At 39.3% G+C, this 21,830-nt stretch overlaps 1 protein-coding gene across 1 annotated transcript; it reads right to left on the bottom strand.

Moving 5' to 3' along the window:
- Nucleotides 1–12: 12 nt before the first annotated feature.
- Nucleotides 13–20,590, bottom strand: MAGT1 (magnesium transporter 1). The gene is made up of 10 exons (XM_075007507.1): nt 20,480–20,590; nt 19,539–19,708; nt 18,455–18,572; nt 16,575–16,715; nt 15,944–16,084; nt 14,670–14,759; nt 10,014–10,077; nt 7,333–7,407; nt 5,293–5,383; nt 13–1,616 (listed from the first exon to the last, which is right to left on the bottom strand). The coding sequence occupies exons 1-10, from the start codon at nt 20,567–20,569 to the stop codon at nt 1,601–1,603; spliced, it is 996 nt and encodes a 331-aa protein (XP_074863608.1). The 5' UTR covers nt 20,570–20,590; the 3' UTR covers nt 13–1,600.
- Between the last annotated feature and the right edge of the window lie 1,240 nt (nt 20,591–21,830).

The following is a 21,830-nucleotide window of genomic DNA, read 5'->3' as shown; positions in this document are numbered from 1 at the left end:
TTGAATGAAGTAGTTATTTCTCGTGTACTGTTCAGTCTAAAGAAAACTTCCATATCCCTTGCCCTATTGGCAAGAGAAGAAATTAACTCTTTATAACATCCTCCATGATAAACTACCTCCATGCATTTGTACTGCTCTGTGGCAGGTAGGACTTTCCTGTTAAGCTGCAAGAGTTTTCACAAGCACAGATGCTAGAATTTCTAGTCATGGCCCATTTTTAAGACTATCTTGGCTGAGGCACAAAAAGTTAACTCTCCTCCTTCTCAGGGATGGGATGGAGAAAGGTGTGTCTTTGGGCACACTATTCTTGTTAGAGGAAATCAGAGCAGAAAAGGCTACTATAAGGCTATGAGAAGCTCCATTGGGATAGTAATATTTATTTTAGGATCATATCTGTATCCCATCCAATCCAATCTCTGTAGTATGGAAGGCTGAAGGAGGTGGCAAATCACAGTTCCAAGCAACAGTGATTAAAAGTGCTGGCATGTCTGCTTTATTGGCAGGATTCTGAGAACATTTAGGATCTCTCTGCATTATCCACTGACAATGGCATCTTTTGGGCTATTTTTCAGATTAGGTATTCAGAATCACCTACCAAGGAAGAAAGAAAAGGATAAGAACATACCTAACCTTGGACTATGCAGACTGGATTTACTGTGCCAGTGAATATAGCATACAGGGGAATTTCAGTGTCAGGCACTCGAAGAGGGCATGTCTTTGATGGCCAATAAACATGTCCCTGTGTTCAGAGAGGAAGCTTAGGATAGCAGAAATTGCAACTGGTCATTTTATTCAAAAAAAAAAAAAAAAAAAAATCACTGTTTTTGATGGTGAGAAGTGTCACGTATGGAGGGGAAAACTCAGTATTAAGCCACTTTAGATAATTTAATTCAAGATTCCACATACATTCACCCGTGCTATATATTGATAACTTTCCCTTACTCTGTGGGGGAAATCAGCTGCACTGCAGTTAAGTGCAAGAGACTCAGAGTTGAACTGAGAGATCTGCACATTTGCCACTAGAACCCAGAGTGTGTTCTAGGGAAAAGAAGGAAGAGATTTCCAGATACTTGCTGCATTCGGGTCCCTCATTCACTAAAGAGTCTGACCCAGTCATCAAAATTATGAAAAGAAGGGAAAAGTAAAGGAAACTGAGGGAGACAGTGAGCGAGCAACAGGGAGCAGGAAAGAGAAAGCAATATAAAACCAAACCATACACCCTCGACACCCTTGAGGGAGCAGGCAATAAAAAAAAAAAAAAAAAAAAAAAAAAGCAAATTTTAAACTGAATGTAAATTCTGTTTCTAATTATTTCAAAGAAACACTAGTAGTCCATAAACTACATTTTGAATTCCACTAGGTTTAAAGTAAAATGGTTTAAGATGATGGAAAAAGACGACTGAATTGTAATACTCCATGTGACTTTCAGAGCAAAATTTTTTGTCATATTAAGGCACTACATGTTTTCTTTGGTTCAGTGTTTAACTATCTCATTTGCTTTAAAAAGAGGTAGCATGAACCATTATACATTTAGCTGTTCAGTTCCATTACACAGTTTCAGAGCTGACACCTTTCAAATGCTCCCAGCCTATGGAATCCTTTAACTCATCAGGAAACTGCAACAAAACAGAGGATATTAAAAATAGCACTGAATCAAAGAAAGAAATGTTCCATTTAGCTTTCTAGACCCTTTCATTCAGAATGATTAGGGGCATATGACCTGAACTGGGTATGACACAGCTGAGTTTGAAAGTAGTTGGGGAGAAGTGACTTTATTACAAGTCCTATAGTAATTCAAAAGTTCAACTGATGTGGTTCACTCCAGAGCTAATCTGTTCCTCCTGAGCTACAAAGCTGGTTAACATACAGTCATATTTGGTAGGAGAGTTAAAAGCTGAAAATATGGAGGTTCTGAGTCTCCTTCCACATCATTCACTGGTAAGAGAAGTAATCCAACTCTGTCCATTGCTCTGGCAGCAAGCTCTCATTTGGTCCAAAACAAACTATGGGCTTGTCAACACTTGCCCCCAACTTTCAAAGTGGGCACGTTAATCAGGGTGATGGGAGATGACTAAGGAAGTGCTGTGGTGAATATGCAGCACTTCATTAAGGTAATTCTCCCCCATGGCAACTTCGAAATGTCAAAATTCGAAGTGCCTTTACTCCTCAAAATTTGGGGGATAAAGGCACTTTGAAGGAGTGCAGGAACTTCGAAGTCTCAAACATTTCAAAGTGCATGCGCTACTTCAAAGTGCCTTTATCCCCCAAATTTTGAAGAGTAAAGGCACTTCGAATTTTGACAATTTGAAGTTGCCATGGGGGAGAATTAGCCCAGTGAAGTGCTGCATATTCACCACAGCACTTCCTTAGTCATCTCCCATCACCCTGATTAACATGCCCCTTTTGAAGTTGGGGGCAAGTGTAGACCCAGCCTCTGGGTTTTAATAAGAGTTTAAAAAAAAAAAATTTGCTCTGGCAGAGAGAGATGAAAATATCTAAGCCTACAGAAGCAAGGGCAATTCATAAAACTAGCAATGGTAGAAGAAGAAGCCAATGGGAGCTGGCTTCCAACTCCCATTTGTACCTTTAAAAAAAATTTTCCTCAGAGAGGATAAAAATATTTAAAAATCAGATCTAGAGGCCTATTTATTAGGACTTTGCCTGTCCCAGCAAAAGCATACTAGATGCTCTGTCTAACAAATGCAGTGATACAGGCAGCTTTGAAGGTCCCAAGCCCAAGAAATTTAGAACTCCAGGTAGTGTTTAGATTCCAAGTCTCTTAGGGAGCTTTGGGAAGGAAAAAAAAAAAAAAAAAGAAAAAAGCTGTAAAGTCATCCTTACAGGGTGAACTTCTGTCATCCAGCACCCTCAATACCTGACCAGTGCCAGATGAGAATTTGCCAGACCACAGTGGATTAATATTTTCCTAACACATTACCAACACTTCCACTGCTTACTGGTCTCTTAGAATAGTGCTCCATATCTGGTGTGCCATGGCCTAGTGGTTAGAGCAGGGATTTGAGAGCCAGGAGTCCCAGGTTCTATTTCCTGGGGGGGTGAGGGTAGGGGAGAGTGCCAGGTTATATCCCTTCCTCCCCCCACTTGGGTTCTAATCATCCCTGGGAGGGGGTGGGCATCTAATTGCGTAATTAATGCACACGGATGGGAGCCAGGACCTTGGGTTTTATCACCCTCCAAGGAGAGGTATGTGTGTTTAGCCTACTGGTTAGAACAGGTGGTTGGGAGCCAGGAGTCCCAGTTACTACCCTCCCCCAGGAAGGAGGGTGGGAGTCCAGTGGAAGGAGGCTGGGACTGGGTTTTTTTGCTATGTGATATTATATATATTAGCAGCAACAAAGGGTCCTGTGGCACCTTACAGACTAACAGAAAAGTTTAGAGCATGAGCTTTCGTGAGTTAACTCACTTCTTCAGATGCTGGTCCTGGAAATCTGCAAGGCCAGGTATAAATAGGCCAGAGCAAGGCTGAGGATAACGAGGTTAGCTCAGTCAGGCGGGCTGAGTTGTATTGTCATCAGTAGATCTGGAGGTGTGAACTCCAAGAGAGGGGAAGCTGCTTTTGTATTTAGCCAGCCATTCACAGTCTTTGTTTAATCCTGAGCTGAGGCTATTGAATTTGCAGATGAATTGTAGCTCAGCAATTTCTCTTTGGAGTCTTTTCTTGAAATGTCTTTGCTGCAGGATAGCTACTTTTAAATCTGCTACTGTGTGTCCTGGGAGATTGAAGTGCTCTCCTATGGGTTTCTGTATATTGCCATTTCTGATGTCTGATTTGTGTGCATTTATTCTTTTACATAGAGAATAGATGCACACAAATCAGACATCAGAAATGGCAATATACAGAAACCCATAGGAGAGCACTTCAATCTCCCAGGACACACAGTAGCAGATTTAAAAGTAGCTATCCTGCAGCAAAGACATTTCAAGAACAGACTCCAAAGAGAAATTGCTGAGCTACAATTCATCTGCAAATTCAATAGCCTCAGCTCAGGATTAAACAAAGACTGTGAATGGCTGGCTAAATACAAAAGCAGCTTCCCCTCTCTTGGAGTTCACACCTCCAGATCTACTGATGACAATACAACTCAGCCCGCCTGACTGAGCTAACCTCGTTATCCCCAGCCTTGCTCTGGCCTATTTATACCTGGCCTTGCAGATTTCCAGGACCAGCATCTGAAGAAGTGAGTTAACTCACAAAAGCTCATGCTCTGAACTTTTCTGTTAGTCTATAAGATGCCACAGGACCCTTCGTTGCTGCTACAGATCCAGACTAACATGGCTACCCCTCTGATATATATATTAGGTGTACCATGAAGTTATAACAAGTGCTGGAGTGTTCCATGAGATGATAAAGGTTGCTAAGTGCCATCTTAGAAGACATTTAAGGTTAAATTACAACTAAATAGCAGAACACTGAGGCTACAGCTACCTTTGCATAAATTATTTTGAAATATGCAGCTACGAGGGTCAGCGGAATTGGAATACCATGTTGAAATAGCCCTGCTACTTCAGTGTTTAGCAGTGGTTTGATATTTCAGGATACAAATGTATCCTGAAATAGCAACCACAGTGTAGCCTGGTGTGACAGCCAGGACTGCTGGCTGTAAACAAACTTTTGGGATCACATGAAAATTGGCCACACCCCGATAAGCAGTCCGGCTAACTAAAATCATGCTGGATTACAGATGTTGCCAGACATGAGAGTTCCAGATTAGAGAAGTTCAACCTGTATTACCACACTTATGGTAAGTGATGACACTGTAAAACTAAAGATGTTTTACACTGAGTAATCTTTGGGTTCTTACTTACTCTATGCCTGTCAAATTATAAAGAAGTGCCGTAGCCTTTTTTCTTTTATTCTGAGCAGGACAGAAGAAATAGTGGTCTTAACTGTAAAATCATAAAAGTTTCTGCTCATTACTGCAATCAACTATCCTATATGCCTCTAGTTTCACCAAAAACAAGGGTATTCAGGACAGTTTGTTTTTCATTTTTCTTCTGAAGTGGACTTCAGGCAAAGTTTTTGTTTTTTTATAGTCACCCGCTTTTTGTAAAAGTAGTACTGGGAAGGGAAACCCCAATCAGAACAGGTGTAAGAGTTTATTCATTTTTTAGTACACTGTTAGCCCTGCAAGAAGCACTCCTATACTATTAGCAAATCTCAATGGTTTAAGTCAGTCCCTTTATATACTACAATGTTATAATCAATACCTTATAGCTACATCAACACCTATGTATTAAAGCACAACAATTTAAACAGCAAAAAAGCCATACCTGTATGGGTAGCCATGGTACTTAGATCTGAAGACAGAAAGCAGCCAGCTGAAGAACACCACCACCAGGCCAACTCCAGCTATACACATTACTGTAGATAACATAACAAAATAAAGTAATCAGACAGGAAAGTCTACCTTGAAAGCACCACTATGGATAGGGATTAAAAATGCTCAATCACAGCTGAATCTCCACATGCTGCACTCAATGGGAATTTAACTGTGGATGGCTACAGGAGCAGAGTTAAGTGATTGTTTGGTCCCTTGAAAAAATTTCACTCTGCAAGGCTGGCAGACCAGGTTCCGGCTTTCCACAAGACTTTAGGGCTCAGCCAAGCACTGACAAATTCACTGCTTGAAACCACTCCTAAATGATGTTCAGAGCTGACATGATAGATGAATACAGGTGCCACCTTTTGAAACCATGCACTGTAACTTGTTTGTTTGTGTTTGCCAGCTTTAACCCTGCAATAACTAACTTCTCTTTAGTTAATAAATCCTTAGATACTACGATTGTTAGAGTGCTTTAAGAGTCACACTTCTTACTGGTTTGGTGAAATCTAATTATAGAACATACAACAATTTTGGGGGTCTCTACCTTGCTTCTTGATAATCTGAACAGAGGATGGCACTCAGCCATCTGCCACTCCAGACAGCCCTATATTGACAATATAGGTCCAGTGTAGAAAAGGAAACCCTTCTGTCTTTTAGTTAGCAAATACTATATAACATTTACATAAATTCATTTATCCCAGAACGATTTTTCTCTCTTTCTGCACCCCTCTGGGCTCCTCCAAATGCTTCTGTGGAAATAGAAAGTACACTGCTTTTAGGGTATACTCTGCATAACAGCTCAACTGGGGAGAGGGACACCTCTCTCTCACAAATACATACATATTAAATTAGGGGAAGTTGGGTGGTAGCAGGTCAAAGGAGCAGAAAGTTGATAGCAGCAACTCCCTGCTTCCATCCACATGGCTGAGTGTACAGGGGGAGTTTGAGCAGAGTTAATTGTTGCAGATAAATTTAACAAGCTAGTGCACAGCCAAAGGAGTTTCTGCACCTTGAAATATAGGAAGTTGTTGCTGAATACATGTAATCTTCTCTCCTGAACTAAGCCTCATGAGCAGGAGAGAAGGAAATATATAAAACATTTCCATAAAACAGACAACACATTTCAACATAGACCCTTTGCAAGCATTATTAAAAAAACCCTGAAGGTAAGTGTCCCTTTAAGAAGTCACCCACCAGTGATTGAAAACCTCTGTGATGACCCCATAGACTTGCTATGACTGTGAACTGATAATAGAGTGAAAGGATATTAACAATCTGTATTAGGTAAACGAGGTAAAGGCACCACAGTATGTAAAGGTTTATCAGGTTTCTGCCATTGCTACTCAAGATGATATAAAAGGAAGGGGAAGGTGAGCCAAAGACGACAATTATGTCTTCTCCCTCCCTGGCTAGTTAAAGCAGGGAAAGCATCTGAGGAATTAATGGCCAGTGTTTTCCATTTGCTCTCTATTTCATTATTTTGTTCATAATAAATAAGCTTTAAGGAAAGGGCTTTAAAGGACTAAGACACAGAGCTTTAATTAGCTTGGATTTTTATTTAAATGCCATCTTATAAAATCAAGTATATATTTGACACCCTGACCCTGGAATAAGCCAAAAGCTCACCCCTCAGTTATGGGTTTAATAGTTGATTTTATAATTTTAATAGCCTCACACAGAAGCATGACAGTAGTTCAACACTATCTTGTTTCTCTGCTCTGTGCTCCAAGCCCACTCTAACATTTATAGGTCTAAAAGATGGAATGTGAAATAACTGACCATTAATGTTTTTCTAGATTTCAACACTGAACAAATAATTAAATGCAGAGAGTACAAACACCTTAAAAATGCACAAGCTAATAACAATATCAGCAAAGCAATAAACCACTGTATTGGGAACGTTTCCTGAATGCATCTTCCTGAGATAGAGATAAAACCTTTCAATTAAACAATAATATATATTACTTGGATTAGTAGTAGTACTTACTTTTTCTTTTCCCCAAATCCATATCAGAGGTAGCAGCTTCATGCAGGAGTACCATTCCTAAAGTAACACCACCATCTGCAAAAGCTGTTTAAGGCTAAACTGACAGACACACAGTATACTTATTTTTAAATATAATAAATCCATTCAATTAGAAACACAGGTGTTTCTAACAAGTTTTATATGTAAGATTAAAGAACCTCCAGACAAGACAGACACGGAAGAAAAGTTACAACCAACATACAGTAATTACTGATAAGCTAGGAAAAACAAGAGCAAAACTCAGGAAAATGTCAGGAACTTGTTTAACTGAAGTAGCTGAAAATCATAATTATCATCAAGGAATTTGGCAATAAATAGCTCTTTTCCTCTGAAAAAGGGAGGCAAGAATTAAGACATTGCTCCACCTTGTTGGCAGTTTCAGTCCTGATGAGAAAAAGATAACATGGACAAGGTTCTGGTAATCTTCTCTTAGTGTAACAAGATGATAGTTAATATAACTTTCAATTTTTGTTTAATTTGGCATTCTGTATCAGGCACAAAACAACATTTGAATATCTTCTGGTTTTCAGCTTGAACTATTATTCACCAATAAAAATATTGCTAAAGTTCAAGACAAGATGTATAAGCTGGTTATGTTGTATTTGACCCTAAGGAACAATGACAGTGAAATTCTATATGTAACAAGCCCTACATTGTTTAATTGCATTGGAATACGCACATTTCAGGTCAAAGAGTCCTGCTCCAAAAGGGGGAAAAAAAGGTTTTATTGTCCATTGACTTCAATGGGAGTAATATATATCTCTGAATTCAAACTGCAAATGATTATCTAATTAGTAATTATATGCAGGGAAAAGGGTCTAATTATTAAAATAATTTACCAACCTTGTGGCCTTTTGAACAACTTTCATGATTAGAAAATTTGGAAGGTACACAGGGAGAGTGGAGACTGAACGAGAACACTTTACAACCCCCACTTCATTTTAACATTGTTGTCATTGCCATCTGCCTCACACCTACTGAAAGGTGGAATATGACTAGATTTAGAGCCAACAATAGCTAAAGAAGGAAACCTAGAGACCCATTATAGAGTAGGTGATGTTTATGGCAACACTTGCCTACAAAATTATTTCCCATACTGGTCAATAAATGCACTGAGATTTGAAAACTCTGTCCAACATAGTCACAAAATTCTATCACCAACTCAAAGTAACTGAAATAAATCAAAAATGCAGTAAAAAAAAAAAAAAAAAAAAAAAAAAAAAAAAGATTCATGATGCTTTGTATCAAACTTACAAGCTATACTGTGGCTAAACTATATTGTAGCTATACTGCATTACTCTAAAGAGACAAAAAAGACTAAAGCATGTCATTTACTGAGAAACGATTCTGGTGGGAAGAAAAATAATACACACAAAACTCATTATGGAGCCTGATGCCAGTTGAAAATTACAAGGTAAACTGTAGTGCGTTTTGGTTTCAAAGGTAGGAATGTGACACAATGAGGAAAGTAATGTCATCTTGTTTTTTGGATCATTTATATAAAGTGTATCCCCAAAATGCTTAGAAGAATTAAAACAAACTAACAAACAAAAAGATTTGAGGGGTCGGGGGTTAGGAAAAAAGGTAGAGGGCATTTTGCTCCAGATGGGAACAGCTGTAACAGAGAGGCTTGTGCACGAGTTACCTTACTACGTGAAAGGAAAGGATGGTTACAGTATATTATGGATAGGTTAAAAGAAAAGGGAAGGGAATTTTGTACGAGACTTGGAAATGATCCGGTAAATGGGGAGCCAGTGCACTAGCTTGATATTATGGTATATTTTCTGCTCTTTGTACTTTGAAAGTGCAGGCTGGGTATCTGGAAATTGGGGTCTTTGATGCCGTAGAAAAGATTTTTGTTATAGAAAAGGTAAGCAAATAAATACCTGGGTGAAGATTTCACTAAGGAGATGTGTCTGAGGCATACACAGATGATGTGGAGATAGGAATATGTGGGTTTACAGAAACACAAAAGATGCAGGAGGAATAATTTTCAGCGCCAAGGACATAAGGTTACTGACAATGGAAGGAAAAAATATTGATGCCTGAGCTGACGAAAAATAGGAGAGAAGTTGAATTGGAAGATATTGCACTTGACCAGAAGAAAAAAAATCTTTAAAAACTTAGGTGAAGCCAACAGTGACAAAGCTGTAAGTTTAGTCTATCAGACAAAGAAAATGATGAGTGAAATATTAGCATAATAGCTAAGGTGAAGATAATAATAGGAGAACTTAGATGTGTGCAGTGGCCTATGAACTAAGCATCTATGGCTTCCACTGAAGAGGTGGTCTTGGTACTGAGGAGAGAATCCACCAACACAGAGAGAAAAGAATGGTTAGTTCTGTTTCCATCTACTTATGACAGATGCCAAAGCAGGCCATCTCAAAGAATGCAGTGATCCACTACTTCATTTAAGGATATATTAAGGCCCTTGAGAAAGAAGAGAGTACAATGGTAACCTAAGCTTTCTAAACTGACAGACTGCCAGCCTAAGAAAAAGTCAGCTGCTGGCGTATTATACAGGCACTACAAGGTTTTAGTCAATGTTATCACTATTACGTGACAGGAGTGAACGGGAAATGCATAGGTTTGACAAAAGATTAAATTGACATCAGAGGTCTATATTTCACTATAAAGGATACTGAACAGTAGAACAACGTGTGTTTCAGCCACAAATTGGGCTTGGCTGCTTCCGTGTATATAGCTCTGGGGGAAAATAAAAAAAATCAATTAAGAAACTTTGGAGTGGAATTTAAAAGTCATTAATAACAGATATAAAAGCTGGGGCTAAAGTCTATACTCTCTCAGAAACAGAGCACAGAAGTTGTGTTCCAGAACCAGGGGGGAAAATGTATTGCTGTCCCACCTTTGCACCATCCAGATTTTGGGCTGCTGCAGAGCAAAAGCCATCTTTCTGTTGTACAGTAGAACATAGCCTCAGGGCTCTTTTAACTCCCAGAAATGTTACCTGGCCTGGCCCACTGCCCAGATTCCCTTTAATGCAGTGCAGAGTACTACAAACAGTGGTTTTTTTATGCCAGTACTTGCCAATACCGAGTACTGGCACCTCAGCAGCTCCAGCCAATTGGGGGGTGTGGAGCTCCTCTTTTTTTTTAAAATACAAAAGTGCCCCGACTAGCAGCATGCCCTGTCATGTGCCTTTGCCTCCATGGTTAGTTCTCTTCCTCTCCCTGTTTGCTGGATACTGTGAGGGTGAGTAGCATAAGCTTGCATACACCACACCCACAGGCAATGAGAATTCTCCTCCAGCACCTTCTGGGCCCTACATGTTGGGCCCAAATATCAAGCACTTAGTCTTCCCAGTATAAAAAGGTGGAAAGAAAGAAAACCAAAAGTAAACAATGGGAAAAGTTAATAAAGCTAAAGTCTGAACAAAAAAGATTTTTAAAATTATGTTGGGCGGGGGGGAAGTTATCTGCCACATGTGCCCTTGAGAATGAGATAAACAGAAAGCAACTGCAAAACACAGGAAATGCTGATAAGAAAAACATTCAAAAATATTTTCATTGAATGGACCTCAGACATAATATATGAAGCATGGAGTGGCTGCTTTTTTAAAAAAAAAAAAAAAAAAAAGCGTCACAGCTTAGACTATATGGATACATTTTTATTGCTAGTCAATCACAGATGAAAAGCATTGCATAAGTGGCACTATGTTAGATGCCAGGAACAATAATGTTTGACAGGCAGTTCATGTGTCAGTATAACTGAGAAACCCTTGAGGTACATCTTGACTATCTGACATGCAAGGCAGACCTAAAGGTCGGAAGAGGATATCACTTTTTAATAAATCACATGATTAAGTTCTTATGAAAGTTCAATAAAACGTCAAAAGAGAACAAAAGCATGCCTGAATACACAAATAGAAACAATGGTTTTACATATTAGTTACTAGGTGTGTGGGGGAGGTAAAAGAGGGCAGTTGTGCATGTTTTAAAAAAAAGGGGGGGGGGGACATGGGGGGGGGGGTCAGCTTCCAGGGGCCAATAAAACAGTTTACCCAAAGAACTTGACAGCAGCAGAAGACAGCAGCTTAAAAAGTTTAATTGCTGTAATCTCCCCCTCTTCCTGGAGGGGTCAGGGGTTTTTTTTGTTTTTTTTAAAAAAAAGATGCAGCATGTACAGAAGTGTCAGAATACAGCAACAGGAGGCATATGAGAGATGGAATAAAAGAGTTTGGAAATCAGAAAAAAGATAAGACAATTCTATTATAATAATGTATCTTCAGAGTTTAGGCCAACAGTGCAAATACAATGTGTCATCTAAAATTAGTAACAAGAATATATTCTAGAAGAAAGCAGTTAGCAAAATATCTAGAAAACGTAATTTGAAGTTTGGAAGTAGAGACTAAAACAGGTAGAATTTCTGACTCACTGCACGTGACATAATTAATACTTCCATAAATATGCTGGCGTGTTTTGTTTTTTTTTTGTTTCCTGACTTAATTTTTGTTATGTCTACAGCAACATTGGAAGTTTCTTCTTGAAATACAGGATACCTGAAATTAAGTCATTCCTCAGCATTTTAAAAAGTTCTCTCTTATAAAAAAAAAAAAAAAAAAAAAAAAAAAAAGCAGCTATAGACCAGTGTTCTTTAAACTTTTCGGCCGTTTCTACACACTAGCCAAAAGCTTCGAAATTTCCATGCAAATGGCCATTTTGAAGTTTATTAATGATGCACTGAAATACATATTCAGTGCCTCATTAGCATGCGGGCAGCTGCGGCACTTCGAAATTGACGCGGCTCGTCCAGATGGGGCTCCTTTTCGAAAGGACCCCGGCTACTTCGAAGTCCCTTTATTGCTATCTGCTCATAGAAATAAGGGGACTTCGAAGTAGCCGGGGTCCTTTCAAAAAGGAGCCTCGTCTGGATGAGCCGCGTGGCAGCGAGCCGTGTCAATTTCAAAGTGCCGCAGCAGCCCACATGCTAAAGAGGCACTGAACATGTATTTCAGTGGTTCATTAGTAAGCTTCGAAATGGGCATTTGCATGGCCATTTCGAAGCTTTTGGCTAGTGTAGACGTAGCCTTTGAGGCCACAGAACATCAAACAATAATACTTTTATGTGGAACATCTATGAAAATTTACTTCACTCGTTGATGGTACTGGTTCCTCATGAGTGAAAATACTTTTTGGCTTTTTTAAGAAGAAATGTAACTTACTGTTAACTCATATGAGTTGAAATAATAAATTCAATAAATCATCACATCACACATGCACACTGACAGTGCAGACGCCATGCTGGTGTATCACATACGCCACACATCATTGCTAGATGCTATACACCCATATAGGATAGGAGAAGATTGGAGGAGAGAGGAGGCTAGCACAGTTAGTCAACCTTTCCGCCAGACTACTACCACTCTTGCGAGATGTAGAAATAAAATTATAATTTCAGTATTGTCCAATTCTGTTGTTATCAGTGTAAAATGGTTATTTATGTAAAACTTTGAATTATTTTTCCAAATGCTCATGGCACACCTGCTAGTTGGTCACAGAATACCAGCGTTCTGCAGAACACACTTTAAGAACCACTGCTATACACAATTTAGTTTTTGCTTCTGAAATGGCATTCCATTCTCCTGATACAAGGTGCTGTATAATGCTAAAAATGGAATGCTCATGTGACTTAGTCATGAATTAGAATGATTTATTGTACACAGTTCAATGTAGCATGTCATTTGGTAGATCAAAATGATTGTTCCTAGTTTGATTATGGACTACATTTCTAGTTTCATCATCATGTTTAACATCTAGTTTATCATATCATTATATATTATGAGACAAGAAAAATAGCAGAAAGTCCCAAAACACTTAAAATTAATCAAATATCAAAGCAGCCTTTGTTCTTGTTAATTGGGTTAATACCCTCATTCTTGTGCAACTGACACTAAATTATAAAAGGCACTACAGCAAATACTCTGGTTGTAATAAAATGCAAACCAAATCAGTACAAATTGTCACATTTACTCTATGTTGTGCAAGTATTTATAGCTAGGTAATAAACTTGATGGGCAAATTTTGACAATTGATTTGTGATAACATACAAAATCACAATCCATAACAGGAAGTTAATGTTTCAGACAACCTCTTAGCCAAAAGAATAATAAGACTAGATGTGGGTCCCTCTAAATAAGGAGTTGGCAAACTTCGTGGCCTGGGGGCCACATTTCAATGTGGAAATTGTACAGGCCATGAATGCTCTGGGGTAGGGTCATAAATGAAGAGATGAAGGTGCAGGAGGGGGTTCTGGGTTGAGTCTAGGATGGGGTCAGGGAAGAGGTATTTGGTATGCAAGAGGGTGCTATGGGATGGGATCTAGAGGGAGGGAAGGGGGCTAGGGCCAGGAAGGGGTTTGGGTACAAGCTCCAGGCACTGCTTACCTCTAGGAGCTCTGGAAGCAGTAGCATACCCTCACTCAGGATCCTACATAGACGCACAGTGAGGTAGCTCTGCACACTGTTCTGTACATAGATGCTGCCCCTGCAGCTCCCACTGACCATGGTTCCCCAGCCAAATGGGAGCTGAAGAGCTGGCACTTGGGGTAGGAGCCACGTGTGGAGCTCCCTGGCTGTCTCTGTTTCCTGGAGTCACAGCACACATGGAGCAGTTCAAGTCCCTGAGAGCCAAGGTAAAAAGGTCTGATGGGTTGGATGTGGCCCACAGTCCACACAGTTTGCCAATCCATGCTCTAAAGACATACTAGTGCCCTGAGGAGTTTCCTGTTCCGATATCTTACTTTTAAGGCCCTTCTTTCATAATTTGTATACTTGTGGCAGAGAAGAGATATGTAGATATTCCTTCTACGCCAGTTAAGACAATGCCTCAAATTTGCCTGCGGACTGCTCTAGAGCAGTGTTTCTTAAACTACATTCTGTGGAACACTGGCGTTCCATGAACAACTCGCAGGTGTACCACAAATGCCCGACACCTTTCTGATATCATCCACTGATGGTATACATTTTCTGTTATTAAAATCAGATACAATGTTACTTCTTCACTGCTGTGATCTCTGACTAAATCACTTCATTTTGTTTTTGCTGTATATGTTGCTGTGTGGGGTTTTTCTGGTCTGAATTTTTTAAAGAAAATTTTCATAGGTGTTCTGCATAAAAATTATTGTTTGGTGTTCTATGGTCTCAGACATGTATGAAACAATGTTCTAGAGCTTCTTATATAGTAATCCTACTGTTGTTTCTGACTTTTCACTTCCTAAGTCAGCAAAACTTGCATGCTGAATTTTGTTTTTCACTATAATCTTACAAAGATAAGACTTACCACTTGTCCTGAATGGGGATTCTTATGAGCATATGGTGGCCCTCTAATGTGATTCCACATTTGGCCTGATGTCATTGCTAGCACAAAACACTAGAAAGGAAGAAAGGAACAGTGTAAGAAATCAGTGTAGACCTCATACATCTCTTTATTCAGTTCTCATCTTTGCAATTCACTTCACCCAGAAATGTACAGATTTGCTATCGTATTATAACCTATGTAGCACAGCAGATATTCTTAAATGATTATGTTTTTTCACCAACAGCAACGCACTTCAAACTGAAAAGCTTGCAGTCAGTACACAGGACAGCCAAGAAGGAAACCTAGATGACCCTCATCTTCACTAACCAACATTTCCTTCCAGAAGTCTTTGAAAAAAATCACGTCTTTCAAAAATCATCTACACTTAAACCTGAAAGTCTGAGGCATAAACAACCCTTTAGATAAAAAAATACTAATACTACAATAACATAATCTGCATTGCAATGAACTCATGGTCCCAGTACTTCTGGATTTTTCCATTATGATCAAAAGACGTCTCACACTGTACTACATTCTAGCCAAGATAATCCCTCCTCTTAGCTTTTAATTCACTTTTCTATGAACACTGGATTTGCCAAACTAGATCAGGCCACTTATTGTTCCATCAAGTCCGATATCTACTAACAGCACATAATGCACCGCCCCCCACCCCGTATAGAAAGGAAAAGATTTCTCTAATCTTCTGAGTGCTATTGACATATGCCCTGATACATAATATTTGATTGACTATCTCCTGAATAACTTCAAATACTGTCAATCAAAATTATTCAGTCCTTTTTATAAATCACCACCCATACCAATACTTAGGATCTGATTATCCCTAGACTAGTCTAGTAATAATCATTTTTCAGAATAATAAAATACAGATTTTAGACAAACATTTATTATTTGTCAGTGGGAATTGCATCTCTAAATCCTAAGTATAAATTGAGTAAAACCTCACTTAAATAAAGAGTAACACTACAATAATGCATGTTAAGGGATATGGCATGTGGTCTGCCCACAGTTGTCCTAAACCGTTTACACTGATCTTGTACTAGGGGAATCTGGTTTATAATAAAGATCAGTTGAAAGAAAATGATTATTTGTTTCCTCGCTAAATAGTTTTCCATGCAGGAGAGGTAACAAAGCAAACGCAACATTTCCTTCCCTTTAAAATTTAATCTGGCTCAAGTTGAAATTTCAGAATGTTAAAAAAACAAAAAAAAAAAAACAAAAACGTAAAATTTGCTTACCAAAGCCGCAAAAGCCCAGCCAGTTTTGTTATAGAGAAAATCTAGGTTGCTTCTCCGTAAATACACAAGGCCACCAATGACTGCCAGCAGCAGACCCAACATCAAGGGACCAGCATAATTTGGAGGTCTTATCACTCGAATCTACATAAGAAACAGTTATGTTTAAAAATATTATTTAAAAAATTATTAATATGGAAAAATGAAACTATGCCACTCTACACAACACACCAATAGTACTTTAATAAACCTAACTGTAGTTAAGAAATTAATGCTTTTTTAATATAAACTATGGAGCAAAATCTGTTAGGCCTATTTAATATTCTGCCTGTGATAACTACAAAACAGCTTTATTTTCATAAAGGTGGATGACTCCAAACCAATTTGTGAACTGTTTTGGAATCATTCTGGATGGAATGCATTAAATAAACAGGACATTACAATATGGCATGTAAGAAAAGTAACTTGTTTGTAAAAGATCAATAAGCTCAGTTAGACATAGGATCTGCTTAGAATAGCGTCACTCACTAACCAAACAGAATAGATTACCTTAACTATATTATGTATTTAGCCAACATACTCTCCACAGCTAGAGTTACATCACAGGAAGGAAATGAAATGCATCTGTACTTACATTAACATCAGTCCTATCAGCTATCCAGCGAGCAAGCTGCTCAGCTGCAAAACCTCGAACCTGTAGCTCATACGTGTCTCCCCTTTTAGGTTTCCCTTTAGCTGGAAAGTTAATGAAGGTTGGAGCTGAATTCATATTTAGCTGCAGTAAAAGGATTAATAAATAGAAATGGAAGTAAAACATGAAGAATTAAATATTTAGCCATTTAAAAACTTTTCTTAATACATATTTCTCATTCATGATTTGTCCTGTAATTTATGCACAAACAGAAGAGTTAGTCACAAAACAGATCTCACTTTTTAAATAAAAATGATATTGTAGGCTGAATGCTTTTGTTTCCCATAAAATAATCCAGGATATGCAAAAATCCATGACATGGCATTGTGGATACATGTCGACAAAAAGCCTGTGGGGACATTCCAGGGGGACCTTCTGTTGACAGAAAGGGCTTCTGGAACATTGGGCAACCCTGTCTGCTGTGCTTCCGGTTGGCTGTTTTGCCAATACACCAGCTGGATAGTCCGGCCACTCTCTGTCGACAGAGCAGATAGCTCTTTCAATCCACTTTGACAGTCTGTCTGAGATCTGTCAAAAGAAGTTTTGTCATAAGGTATCTTCTGACGAGAACTTCTGATGAGAAATCCCTCTAGCCTAGACAGATCCATACATCTTAAAAAAATATTGATGAGCCCTCTTTTAATGTCTTCGATCATATTCCTTTAGTGAAGCAGCAATGTATCATAAAAAACCTGCATAAAATTTCCTGCAACAAGGCTTCACCAGGGTTTCATCATCAGCCCAATCCTTAAACAGGGCATGTAAGCTTTTCAGTGTCCCTGGACTAAATTATGCTTTTAGACATGGCGCCCAGAGCCTGGCAAATCAGCTACAACACCTGATTTTCTCTTTGAATTGCTTTAACATGGAACTTGGGTACAAACTGACATCACCGTTTTGTAAAGGTCCAATGATTAATCTCAGAGAGATTTGATAATTCTTTGAAAAAGAAAAAAATTAAATACAACCCTAATGTATAATCTGGTACAAGTACTATCCTAAATAACAATTTGTACAATTGAACTACACAGGTTCCAAGTAACTTGAAAGACTGCAAGCAGGGTAACATTGCTCATTTCTTCTTGATGATTCTGTACTTCTTTCAAAAAAGAGATTTTGTGTCTTAAGAGACAGAACATAGATTGTTTGTCCTTAACGTGGATTTTTATTTTTAGGAAAAAAAATTAAGCAGAGTTTTTAGATGTAATTTAAATGAGCAATCACAATAATGTCACATTTCTGAAAGTCAAGTGGACATGACATTTTCACTCAATAAAAAAAGAAAACACTTTGCTGACACTGCTTCTTTTAACAAGACGCCTCAAGTTTGTTAAAAATACATTTATAAGAAATTTAAGTTTTTCTGCCCTCCACTGTTTAGGGTTAGAAGTCTTTTGCTAATTGACAAACATGTAATTTAGTTCCAGTATTTTACACAGCATTCTAATTCCATTATTACAAGGAATTGCACATTACAGGAATTAAATATAAGACATCAACAGGCCCATTAGTCTATCACTCGTGCCTATTCAGAACTGTTCTCTACTAACAGTAGGCTGGCCTATTATTGCTACTGTCACAAATATGCAAGATTTGTTTGCTTTTCATAGACTGGAGAGGTTGCTGTGTTTTTTAAAAAACAAATGCAGTTTTTATTTTGAAGCAGGTTGTTTTTGTTTTTTTTTTTTTTTTAAACACAGATGGCCAAGATCGCCCATTATGGTAATACCATAACATCTTTTGTACTGTAGATATTCCAGGTTCTCCCCAACAAGCCTAAAAACATTAACACATTTAAAACAAATAAACAAACAATATATTACCATCTGAAATACATCTGAGCCTTCATCAAAATCCACCATGGCAAAAAAAATCTTATTGGTAAATGCACTGGAGTATCGCCAGGAGTTTGCCAAAATCTGGTATTCTTCATCAGCCTGCCTACAAAAACAAAACACATAAAACCAGCTGCTAAACTCATGAGCATATGCATAAAATGTAATGGAATCAAGGGACCTGCAAACATCCTTCCAGCTCAAACATCTCCCTGGAAGTAACATCTTATATTCTCACCAAAGCTCTTTTTAAAGTTAAGATTTTAAAACTCACAAAACATATCATGGTTCCTTGCTCATTCATATTGTTTTCAGCACTGGGAATGTACAGAGTGTTTTGTTTTTGTTTTAAAGAAGTGGTGGGGCAGATCTTCTGGTCTGATCAAGCTGCACTAGGACCACCATAGGGAAGCAGGGTAATGGAAAACTGATGTTCAGGGCTATTCTATATCGTTCCCGGCTGCCTGTGCTCCAAGGTGCTGTTCTGATAGTAGAGGATCATGAGAATCCAGAAAAACTCGGGGGAAGAGGACCCACCCTATCATGCTTCTGTTCACTGAGATGACCCAGAAATTCCCCTGTATAGCCATTAAAGCCATCTTCAGAGTCCACTTATACCTCTCAGGCAATGCAAAGGGGTAGTACCAAAACCCAGAAATTGATAAAGTAAAATTGTAAATAAATATTCTAGATCTAAATGAAACCTCAAACTGAAATGCTCAGCAGCAAACTTTAAAAGAGTTGAGACATTCACCCCAAAAGATTGTTAACCCATCCAGCTGGCAAAAAACATTCCTTTTTCATGTTACACAGCTGCAATTATTGCAGCATAGAGCTCAGTACAGTTAATGTGAATTTAGATGATCTGTGCATATGCATGAAACTGAATCAGAAAAATATTACTACAGTTTATCATGTCTTAGTAGCTCTCTTCCGCTTTGAATGAAACTGCTCTAACAAGAAAAGGGTACTGCAAAGTAGGAAGCTACAGTTTTTATCTACTATAGAACATATGAGACTTTATACAGTAACCATTACATTTAAGTTTTGTAGAACTGAATTTAGTCCATACTTGCACACAACACATTGTCTGTGAGGCTGAAGAGCAGTGAACATCACAACCACAGAGTAATTTCTTGGTGGTGCCTTTACAAGGCGACGAAACTTGTCTCCATTCATTCGAATAACGGCTCTTTTGCTGGCCCACTCCATCAACTGGCTAACTTTTTCAGATAAAACCATCTAAAAATCAAGTTGGACATTTTTAATAATGGGTCTGAACATTAAAGAAAGTCTTGTCTTATGATACCCTGAACCATTAAGAGTTTCATGATAACGTTTTAATATAATGACTAAAATACATAAGAAAGCAAGACAGATTATGTATTCAGGTTGAGAATCTACAGTTCTTAATAACAATTGTCAATGGAATTCTGAACGCTCAGTACAGCCAAAAACAAAAACAAAAACAGATAAAAAGTCAATGATTAGGCATTAAAGTACCAAAACACAGATCCTAATATTGTCCAGAAATACTAGATAAGGCTACTATTTTACATTAAATTACACATTAGTTGTGGAATACTTCCCCCGAAGAACATTAACTCTGGGGGGAGGAGATCCTTCTCAGTGGACGTGATTTTTTTCTCTTCTTGACACTGTTAATACATTCCACTCACTCTCGCTAATCCAAACAAACCCACACATAAGGAACGCAATATTTTCCCACGGTGACCCGTCTTAGTTACAGCAACAAAATAAAACGCATGCGACTCTTCCCTACCCATGACCACAGTTCACTGGTAAGGTGCCCAGCTCCCCACGCTGTCCCCCACCTCCGGGACGCAGGCAAACCCAGGCGGGAGCACGGCTCCTCAAAGCTGGATAACGCAAGGGCATAACATGACCGAGCCGGTTCCCACCTCCCAACGGGAGATAGCCGGGCAGAATATGGTCCCTATAGTTCCGGACATAGTTCCTCCCACAGCCTAGCTGGCGGCGCGGAGCCCTCACCTCCTTCCTCTTCTGCCCTGCAACCCCCGAGCCCCCGCCAGCCATCAGCACCGCGAAGAGCCCCAACAGCAGCATCCGCAACGCCGCCATGTCCACCCTTCCGCCGGCACGCTTCACCTATTGGGTGAACGGCTTGTGAGGCACCGCTCTATTGGCCAAGCAAGGCCAACAGACTACTTCCCTTTCCCCGCCTTAGCTCAGGCTCGTTTTCTATTGGTCTCCCGGCTCCTCCGTTAGCCATTCAGGAAGAGGCAAGCTGTTGTAATTCGATTGGTTGGTGGGTCAAGGGGGCGGAGCTAGTTCCGAGGGCAAAGTGGCAGGAAGCAGGCGAGGGGGAGCAGACCGAGCTGGGTGTTGCATTGTGATTGGTGTTGATGGCACGTAGTTCAATGAGTGAAGCCTAGGTCGCGTTGCTGTTAAGCCAGGATCATCTATGTGGAAGTGGCTGGGCTCGAACGAGCCTTGCAGGTTCTCCGAGGTGCTATCTCGCTCGTCTTAAGTGCAGCGCCTGTGGCATTGACAGTCGTTTCCTGTCGTGTCACGTTGCAAACGTGACTCTTAATTTGCTATCACCCAGAAGCATTCCAGTATGCAGAGGTTCTGGAACTAGTACAGGGGCAGCTACAGCCCCCAGCGTGGTTGGAAGTGGTTTCCATTTACAGGGATTCTAGCTTGGATCAACAGCTCTCAGCACCCATTCTATAAAAATAATTCCAACACCCCGGCAGCCTGGCATTTCCAGCATTACTGATTAACTAGTGCTACTCTTCATCTAACCCTCTGTTTTCCAAATTGTTCTCCTAGGCTTCTGTTTGTCTGAGCTTCTTCCATTATGTTGCCCATTCTCCCATTCCTGAGATTGTATTTGCTTTAGGAAAGACTCTTCACAATAGACTAGTTTTGTCCCTGAAACTGTTTCTATGTTAATTACTAGCTGTGAGATCTGAAGGCAAATGAGTTTGTTAATACATGGAAAGAGAGGTGGAAAAGTACCCAAAAAGTTACCAGTGTAAAAGTACAGCTACTAAGGGTGGTGGGTGTGCTTAACTACAAGTCCCCTGGAAAGCTACTTGAGTAAAAGTGTGTGTGTGTGTGTGTGCTTACATATATACACACCACATCTTTATTATACTCAAGTACCCAGAAGTGAAAGCAGCTGAACTTTTACTCAAGTAACGTTTTGGGTGCTTTTTCCACCTCTGCATGGAAGCCCCTTTACCCATTTATATTCGACTACACACACACAGGGTAGCAGGAGCAACCAACATGAGCAATAGATGCCTCTGAAGTACTGCATGTCATATTACTATTAGAACAACCTTTATAGTAGGTCCAAATACCCAAAAGTACC

Source organism: Carettochelys insculpta, chromosome 13, assembly GCF_033958435.1.
Source record: "Carettochelys insculpta isolate YL-2023 chromosome 13, ASM3395843v1, whole genome shotgun sequence".
Taxonomy (NCBI): Eukaryota; Metazoa; Chordata; order Testudines; family Carettochelyidae; genus Carettochelys; species Carettochelys insculpta.
Note: the sequence above shows the minus strand (reverse complement) of the source record. Positions and strands in the feature narration are given on the sequence as shown.

Coding starts and splice junctions, on each gene's coding strand:
- MAGT1 (XM_075007507.1), bottom strand. CDS start 20,569: ATGGCGGCGTTGCGGATGCTGCTGTTGGGGCTCTTCGCGGTGCTGATG. Junction 16,716..18,454: donor GCTCAGATGTATTTCAGATG/GTAATATATTGT, acceptor CTTTTACTGCAG/CTAAATATGAATTCAGCTCC. Junction 10,078..14,669: donor ATCCCCATTCAGGACAAGTG/GTAAGTCTTATC, acceptor ATTTTCCCCCAG/AGCTATATACACGGAAGCAG.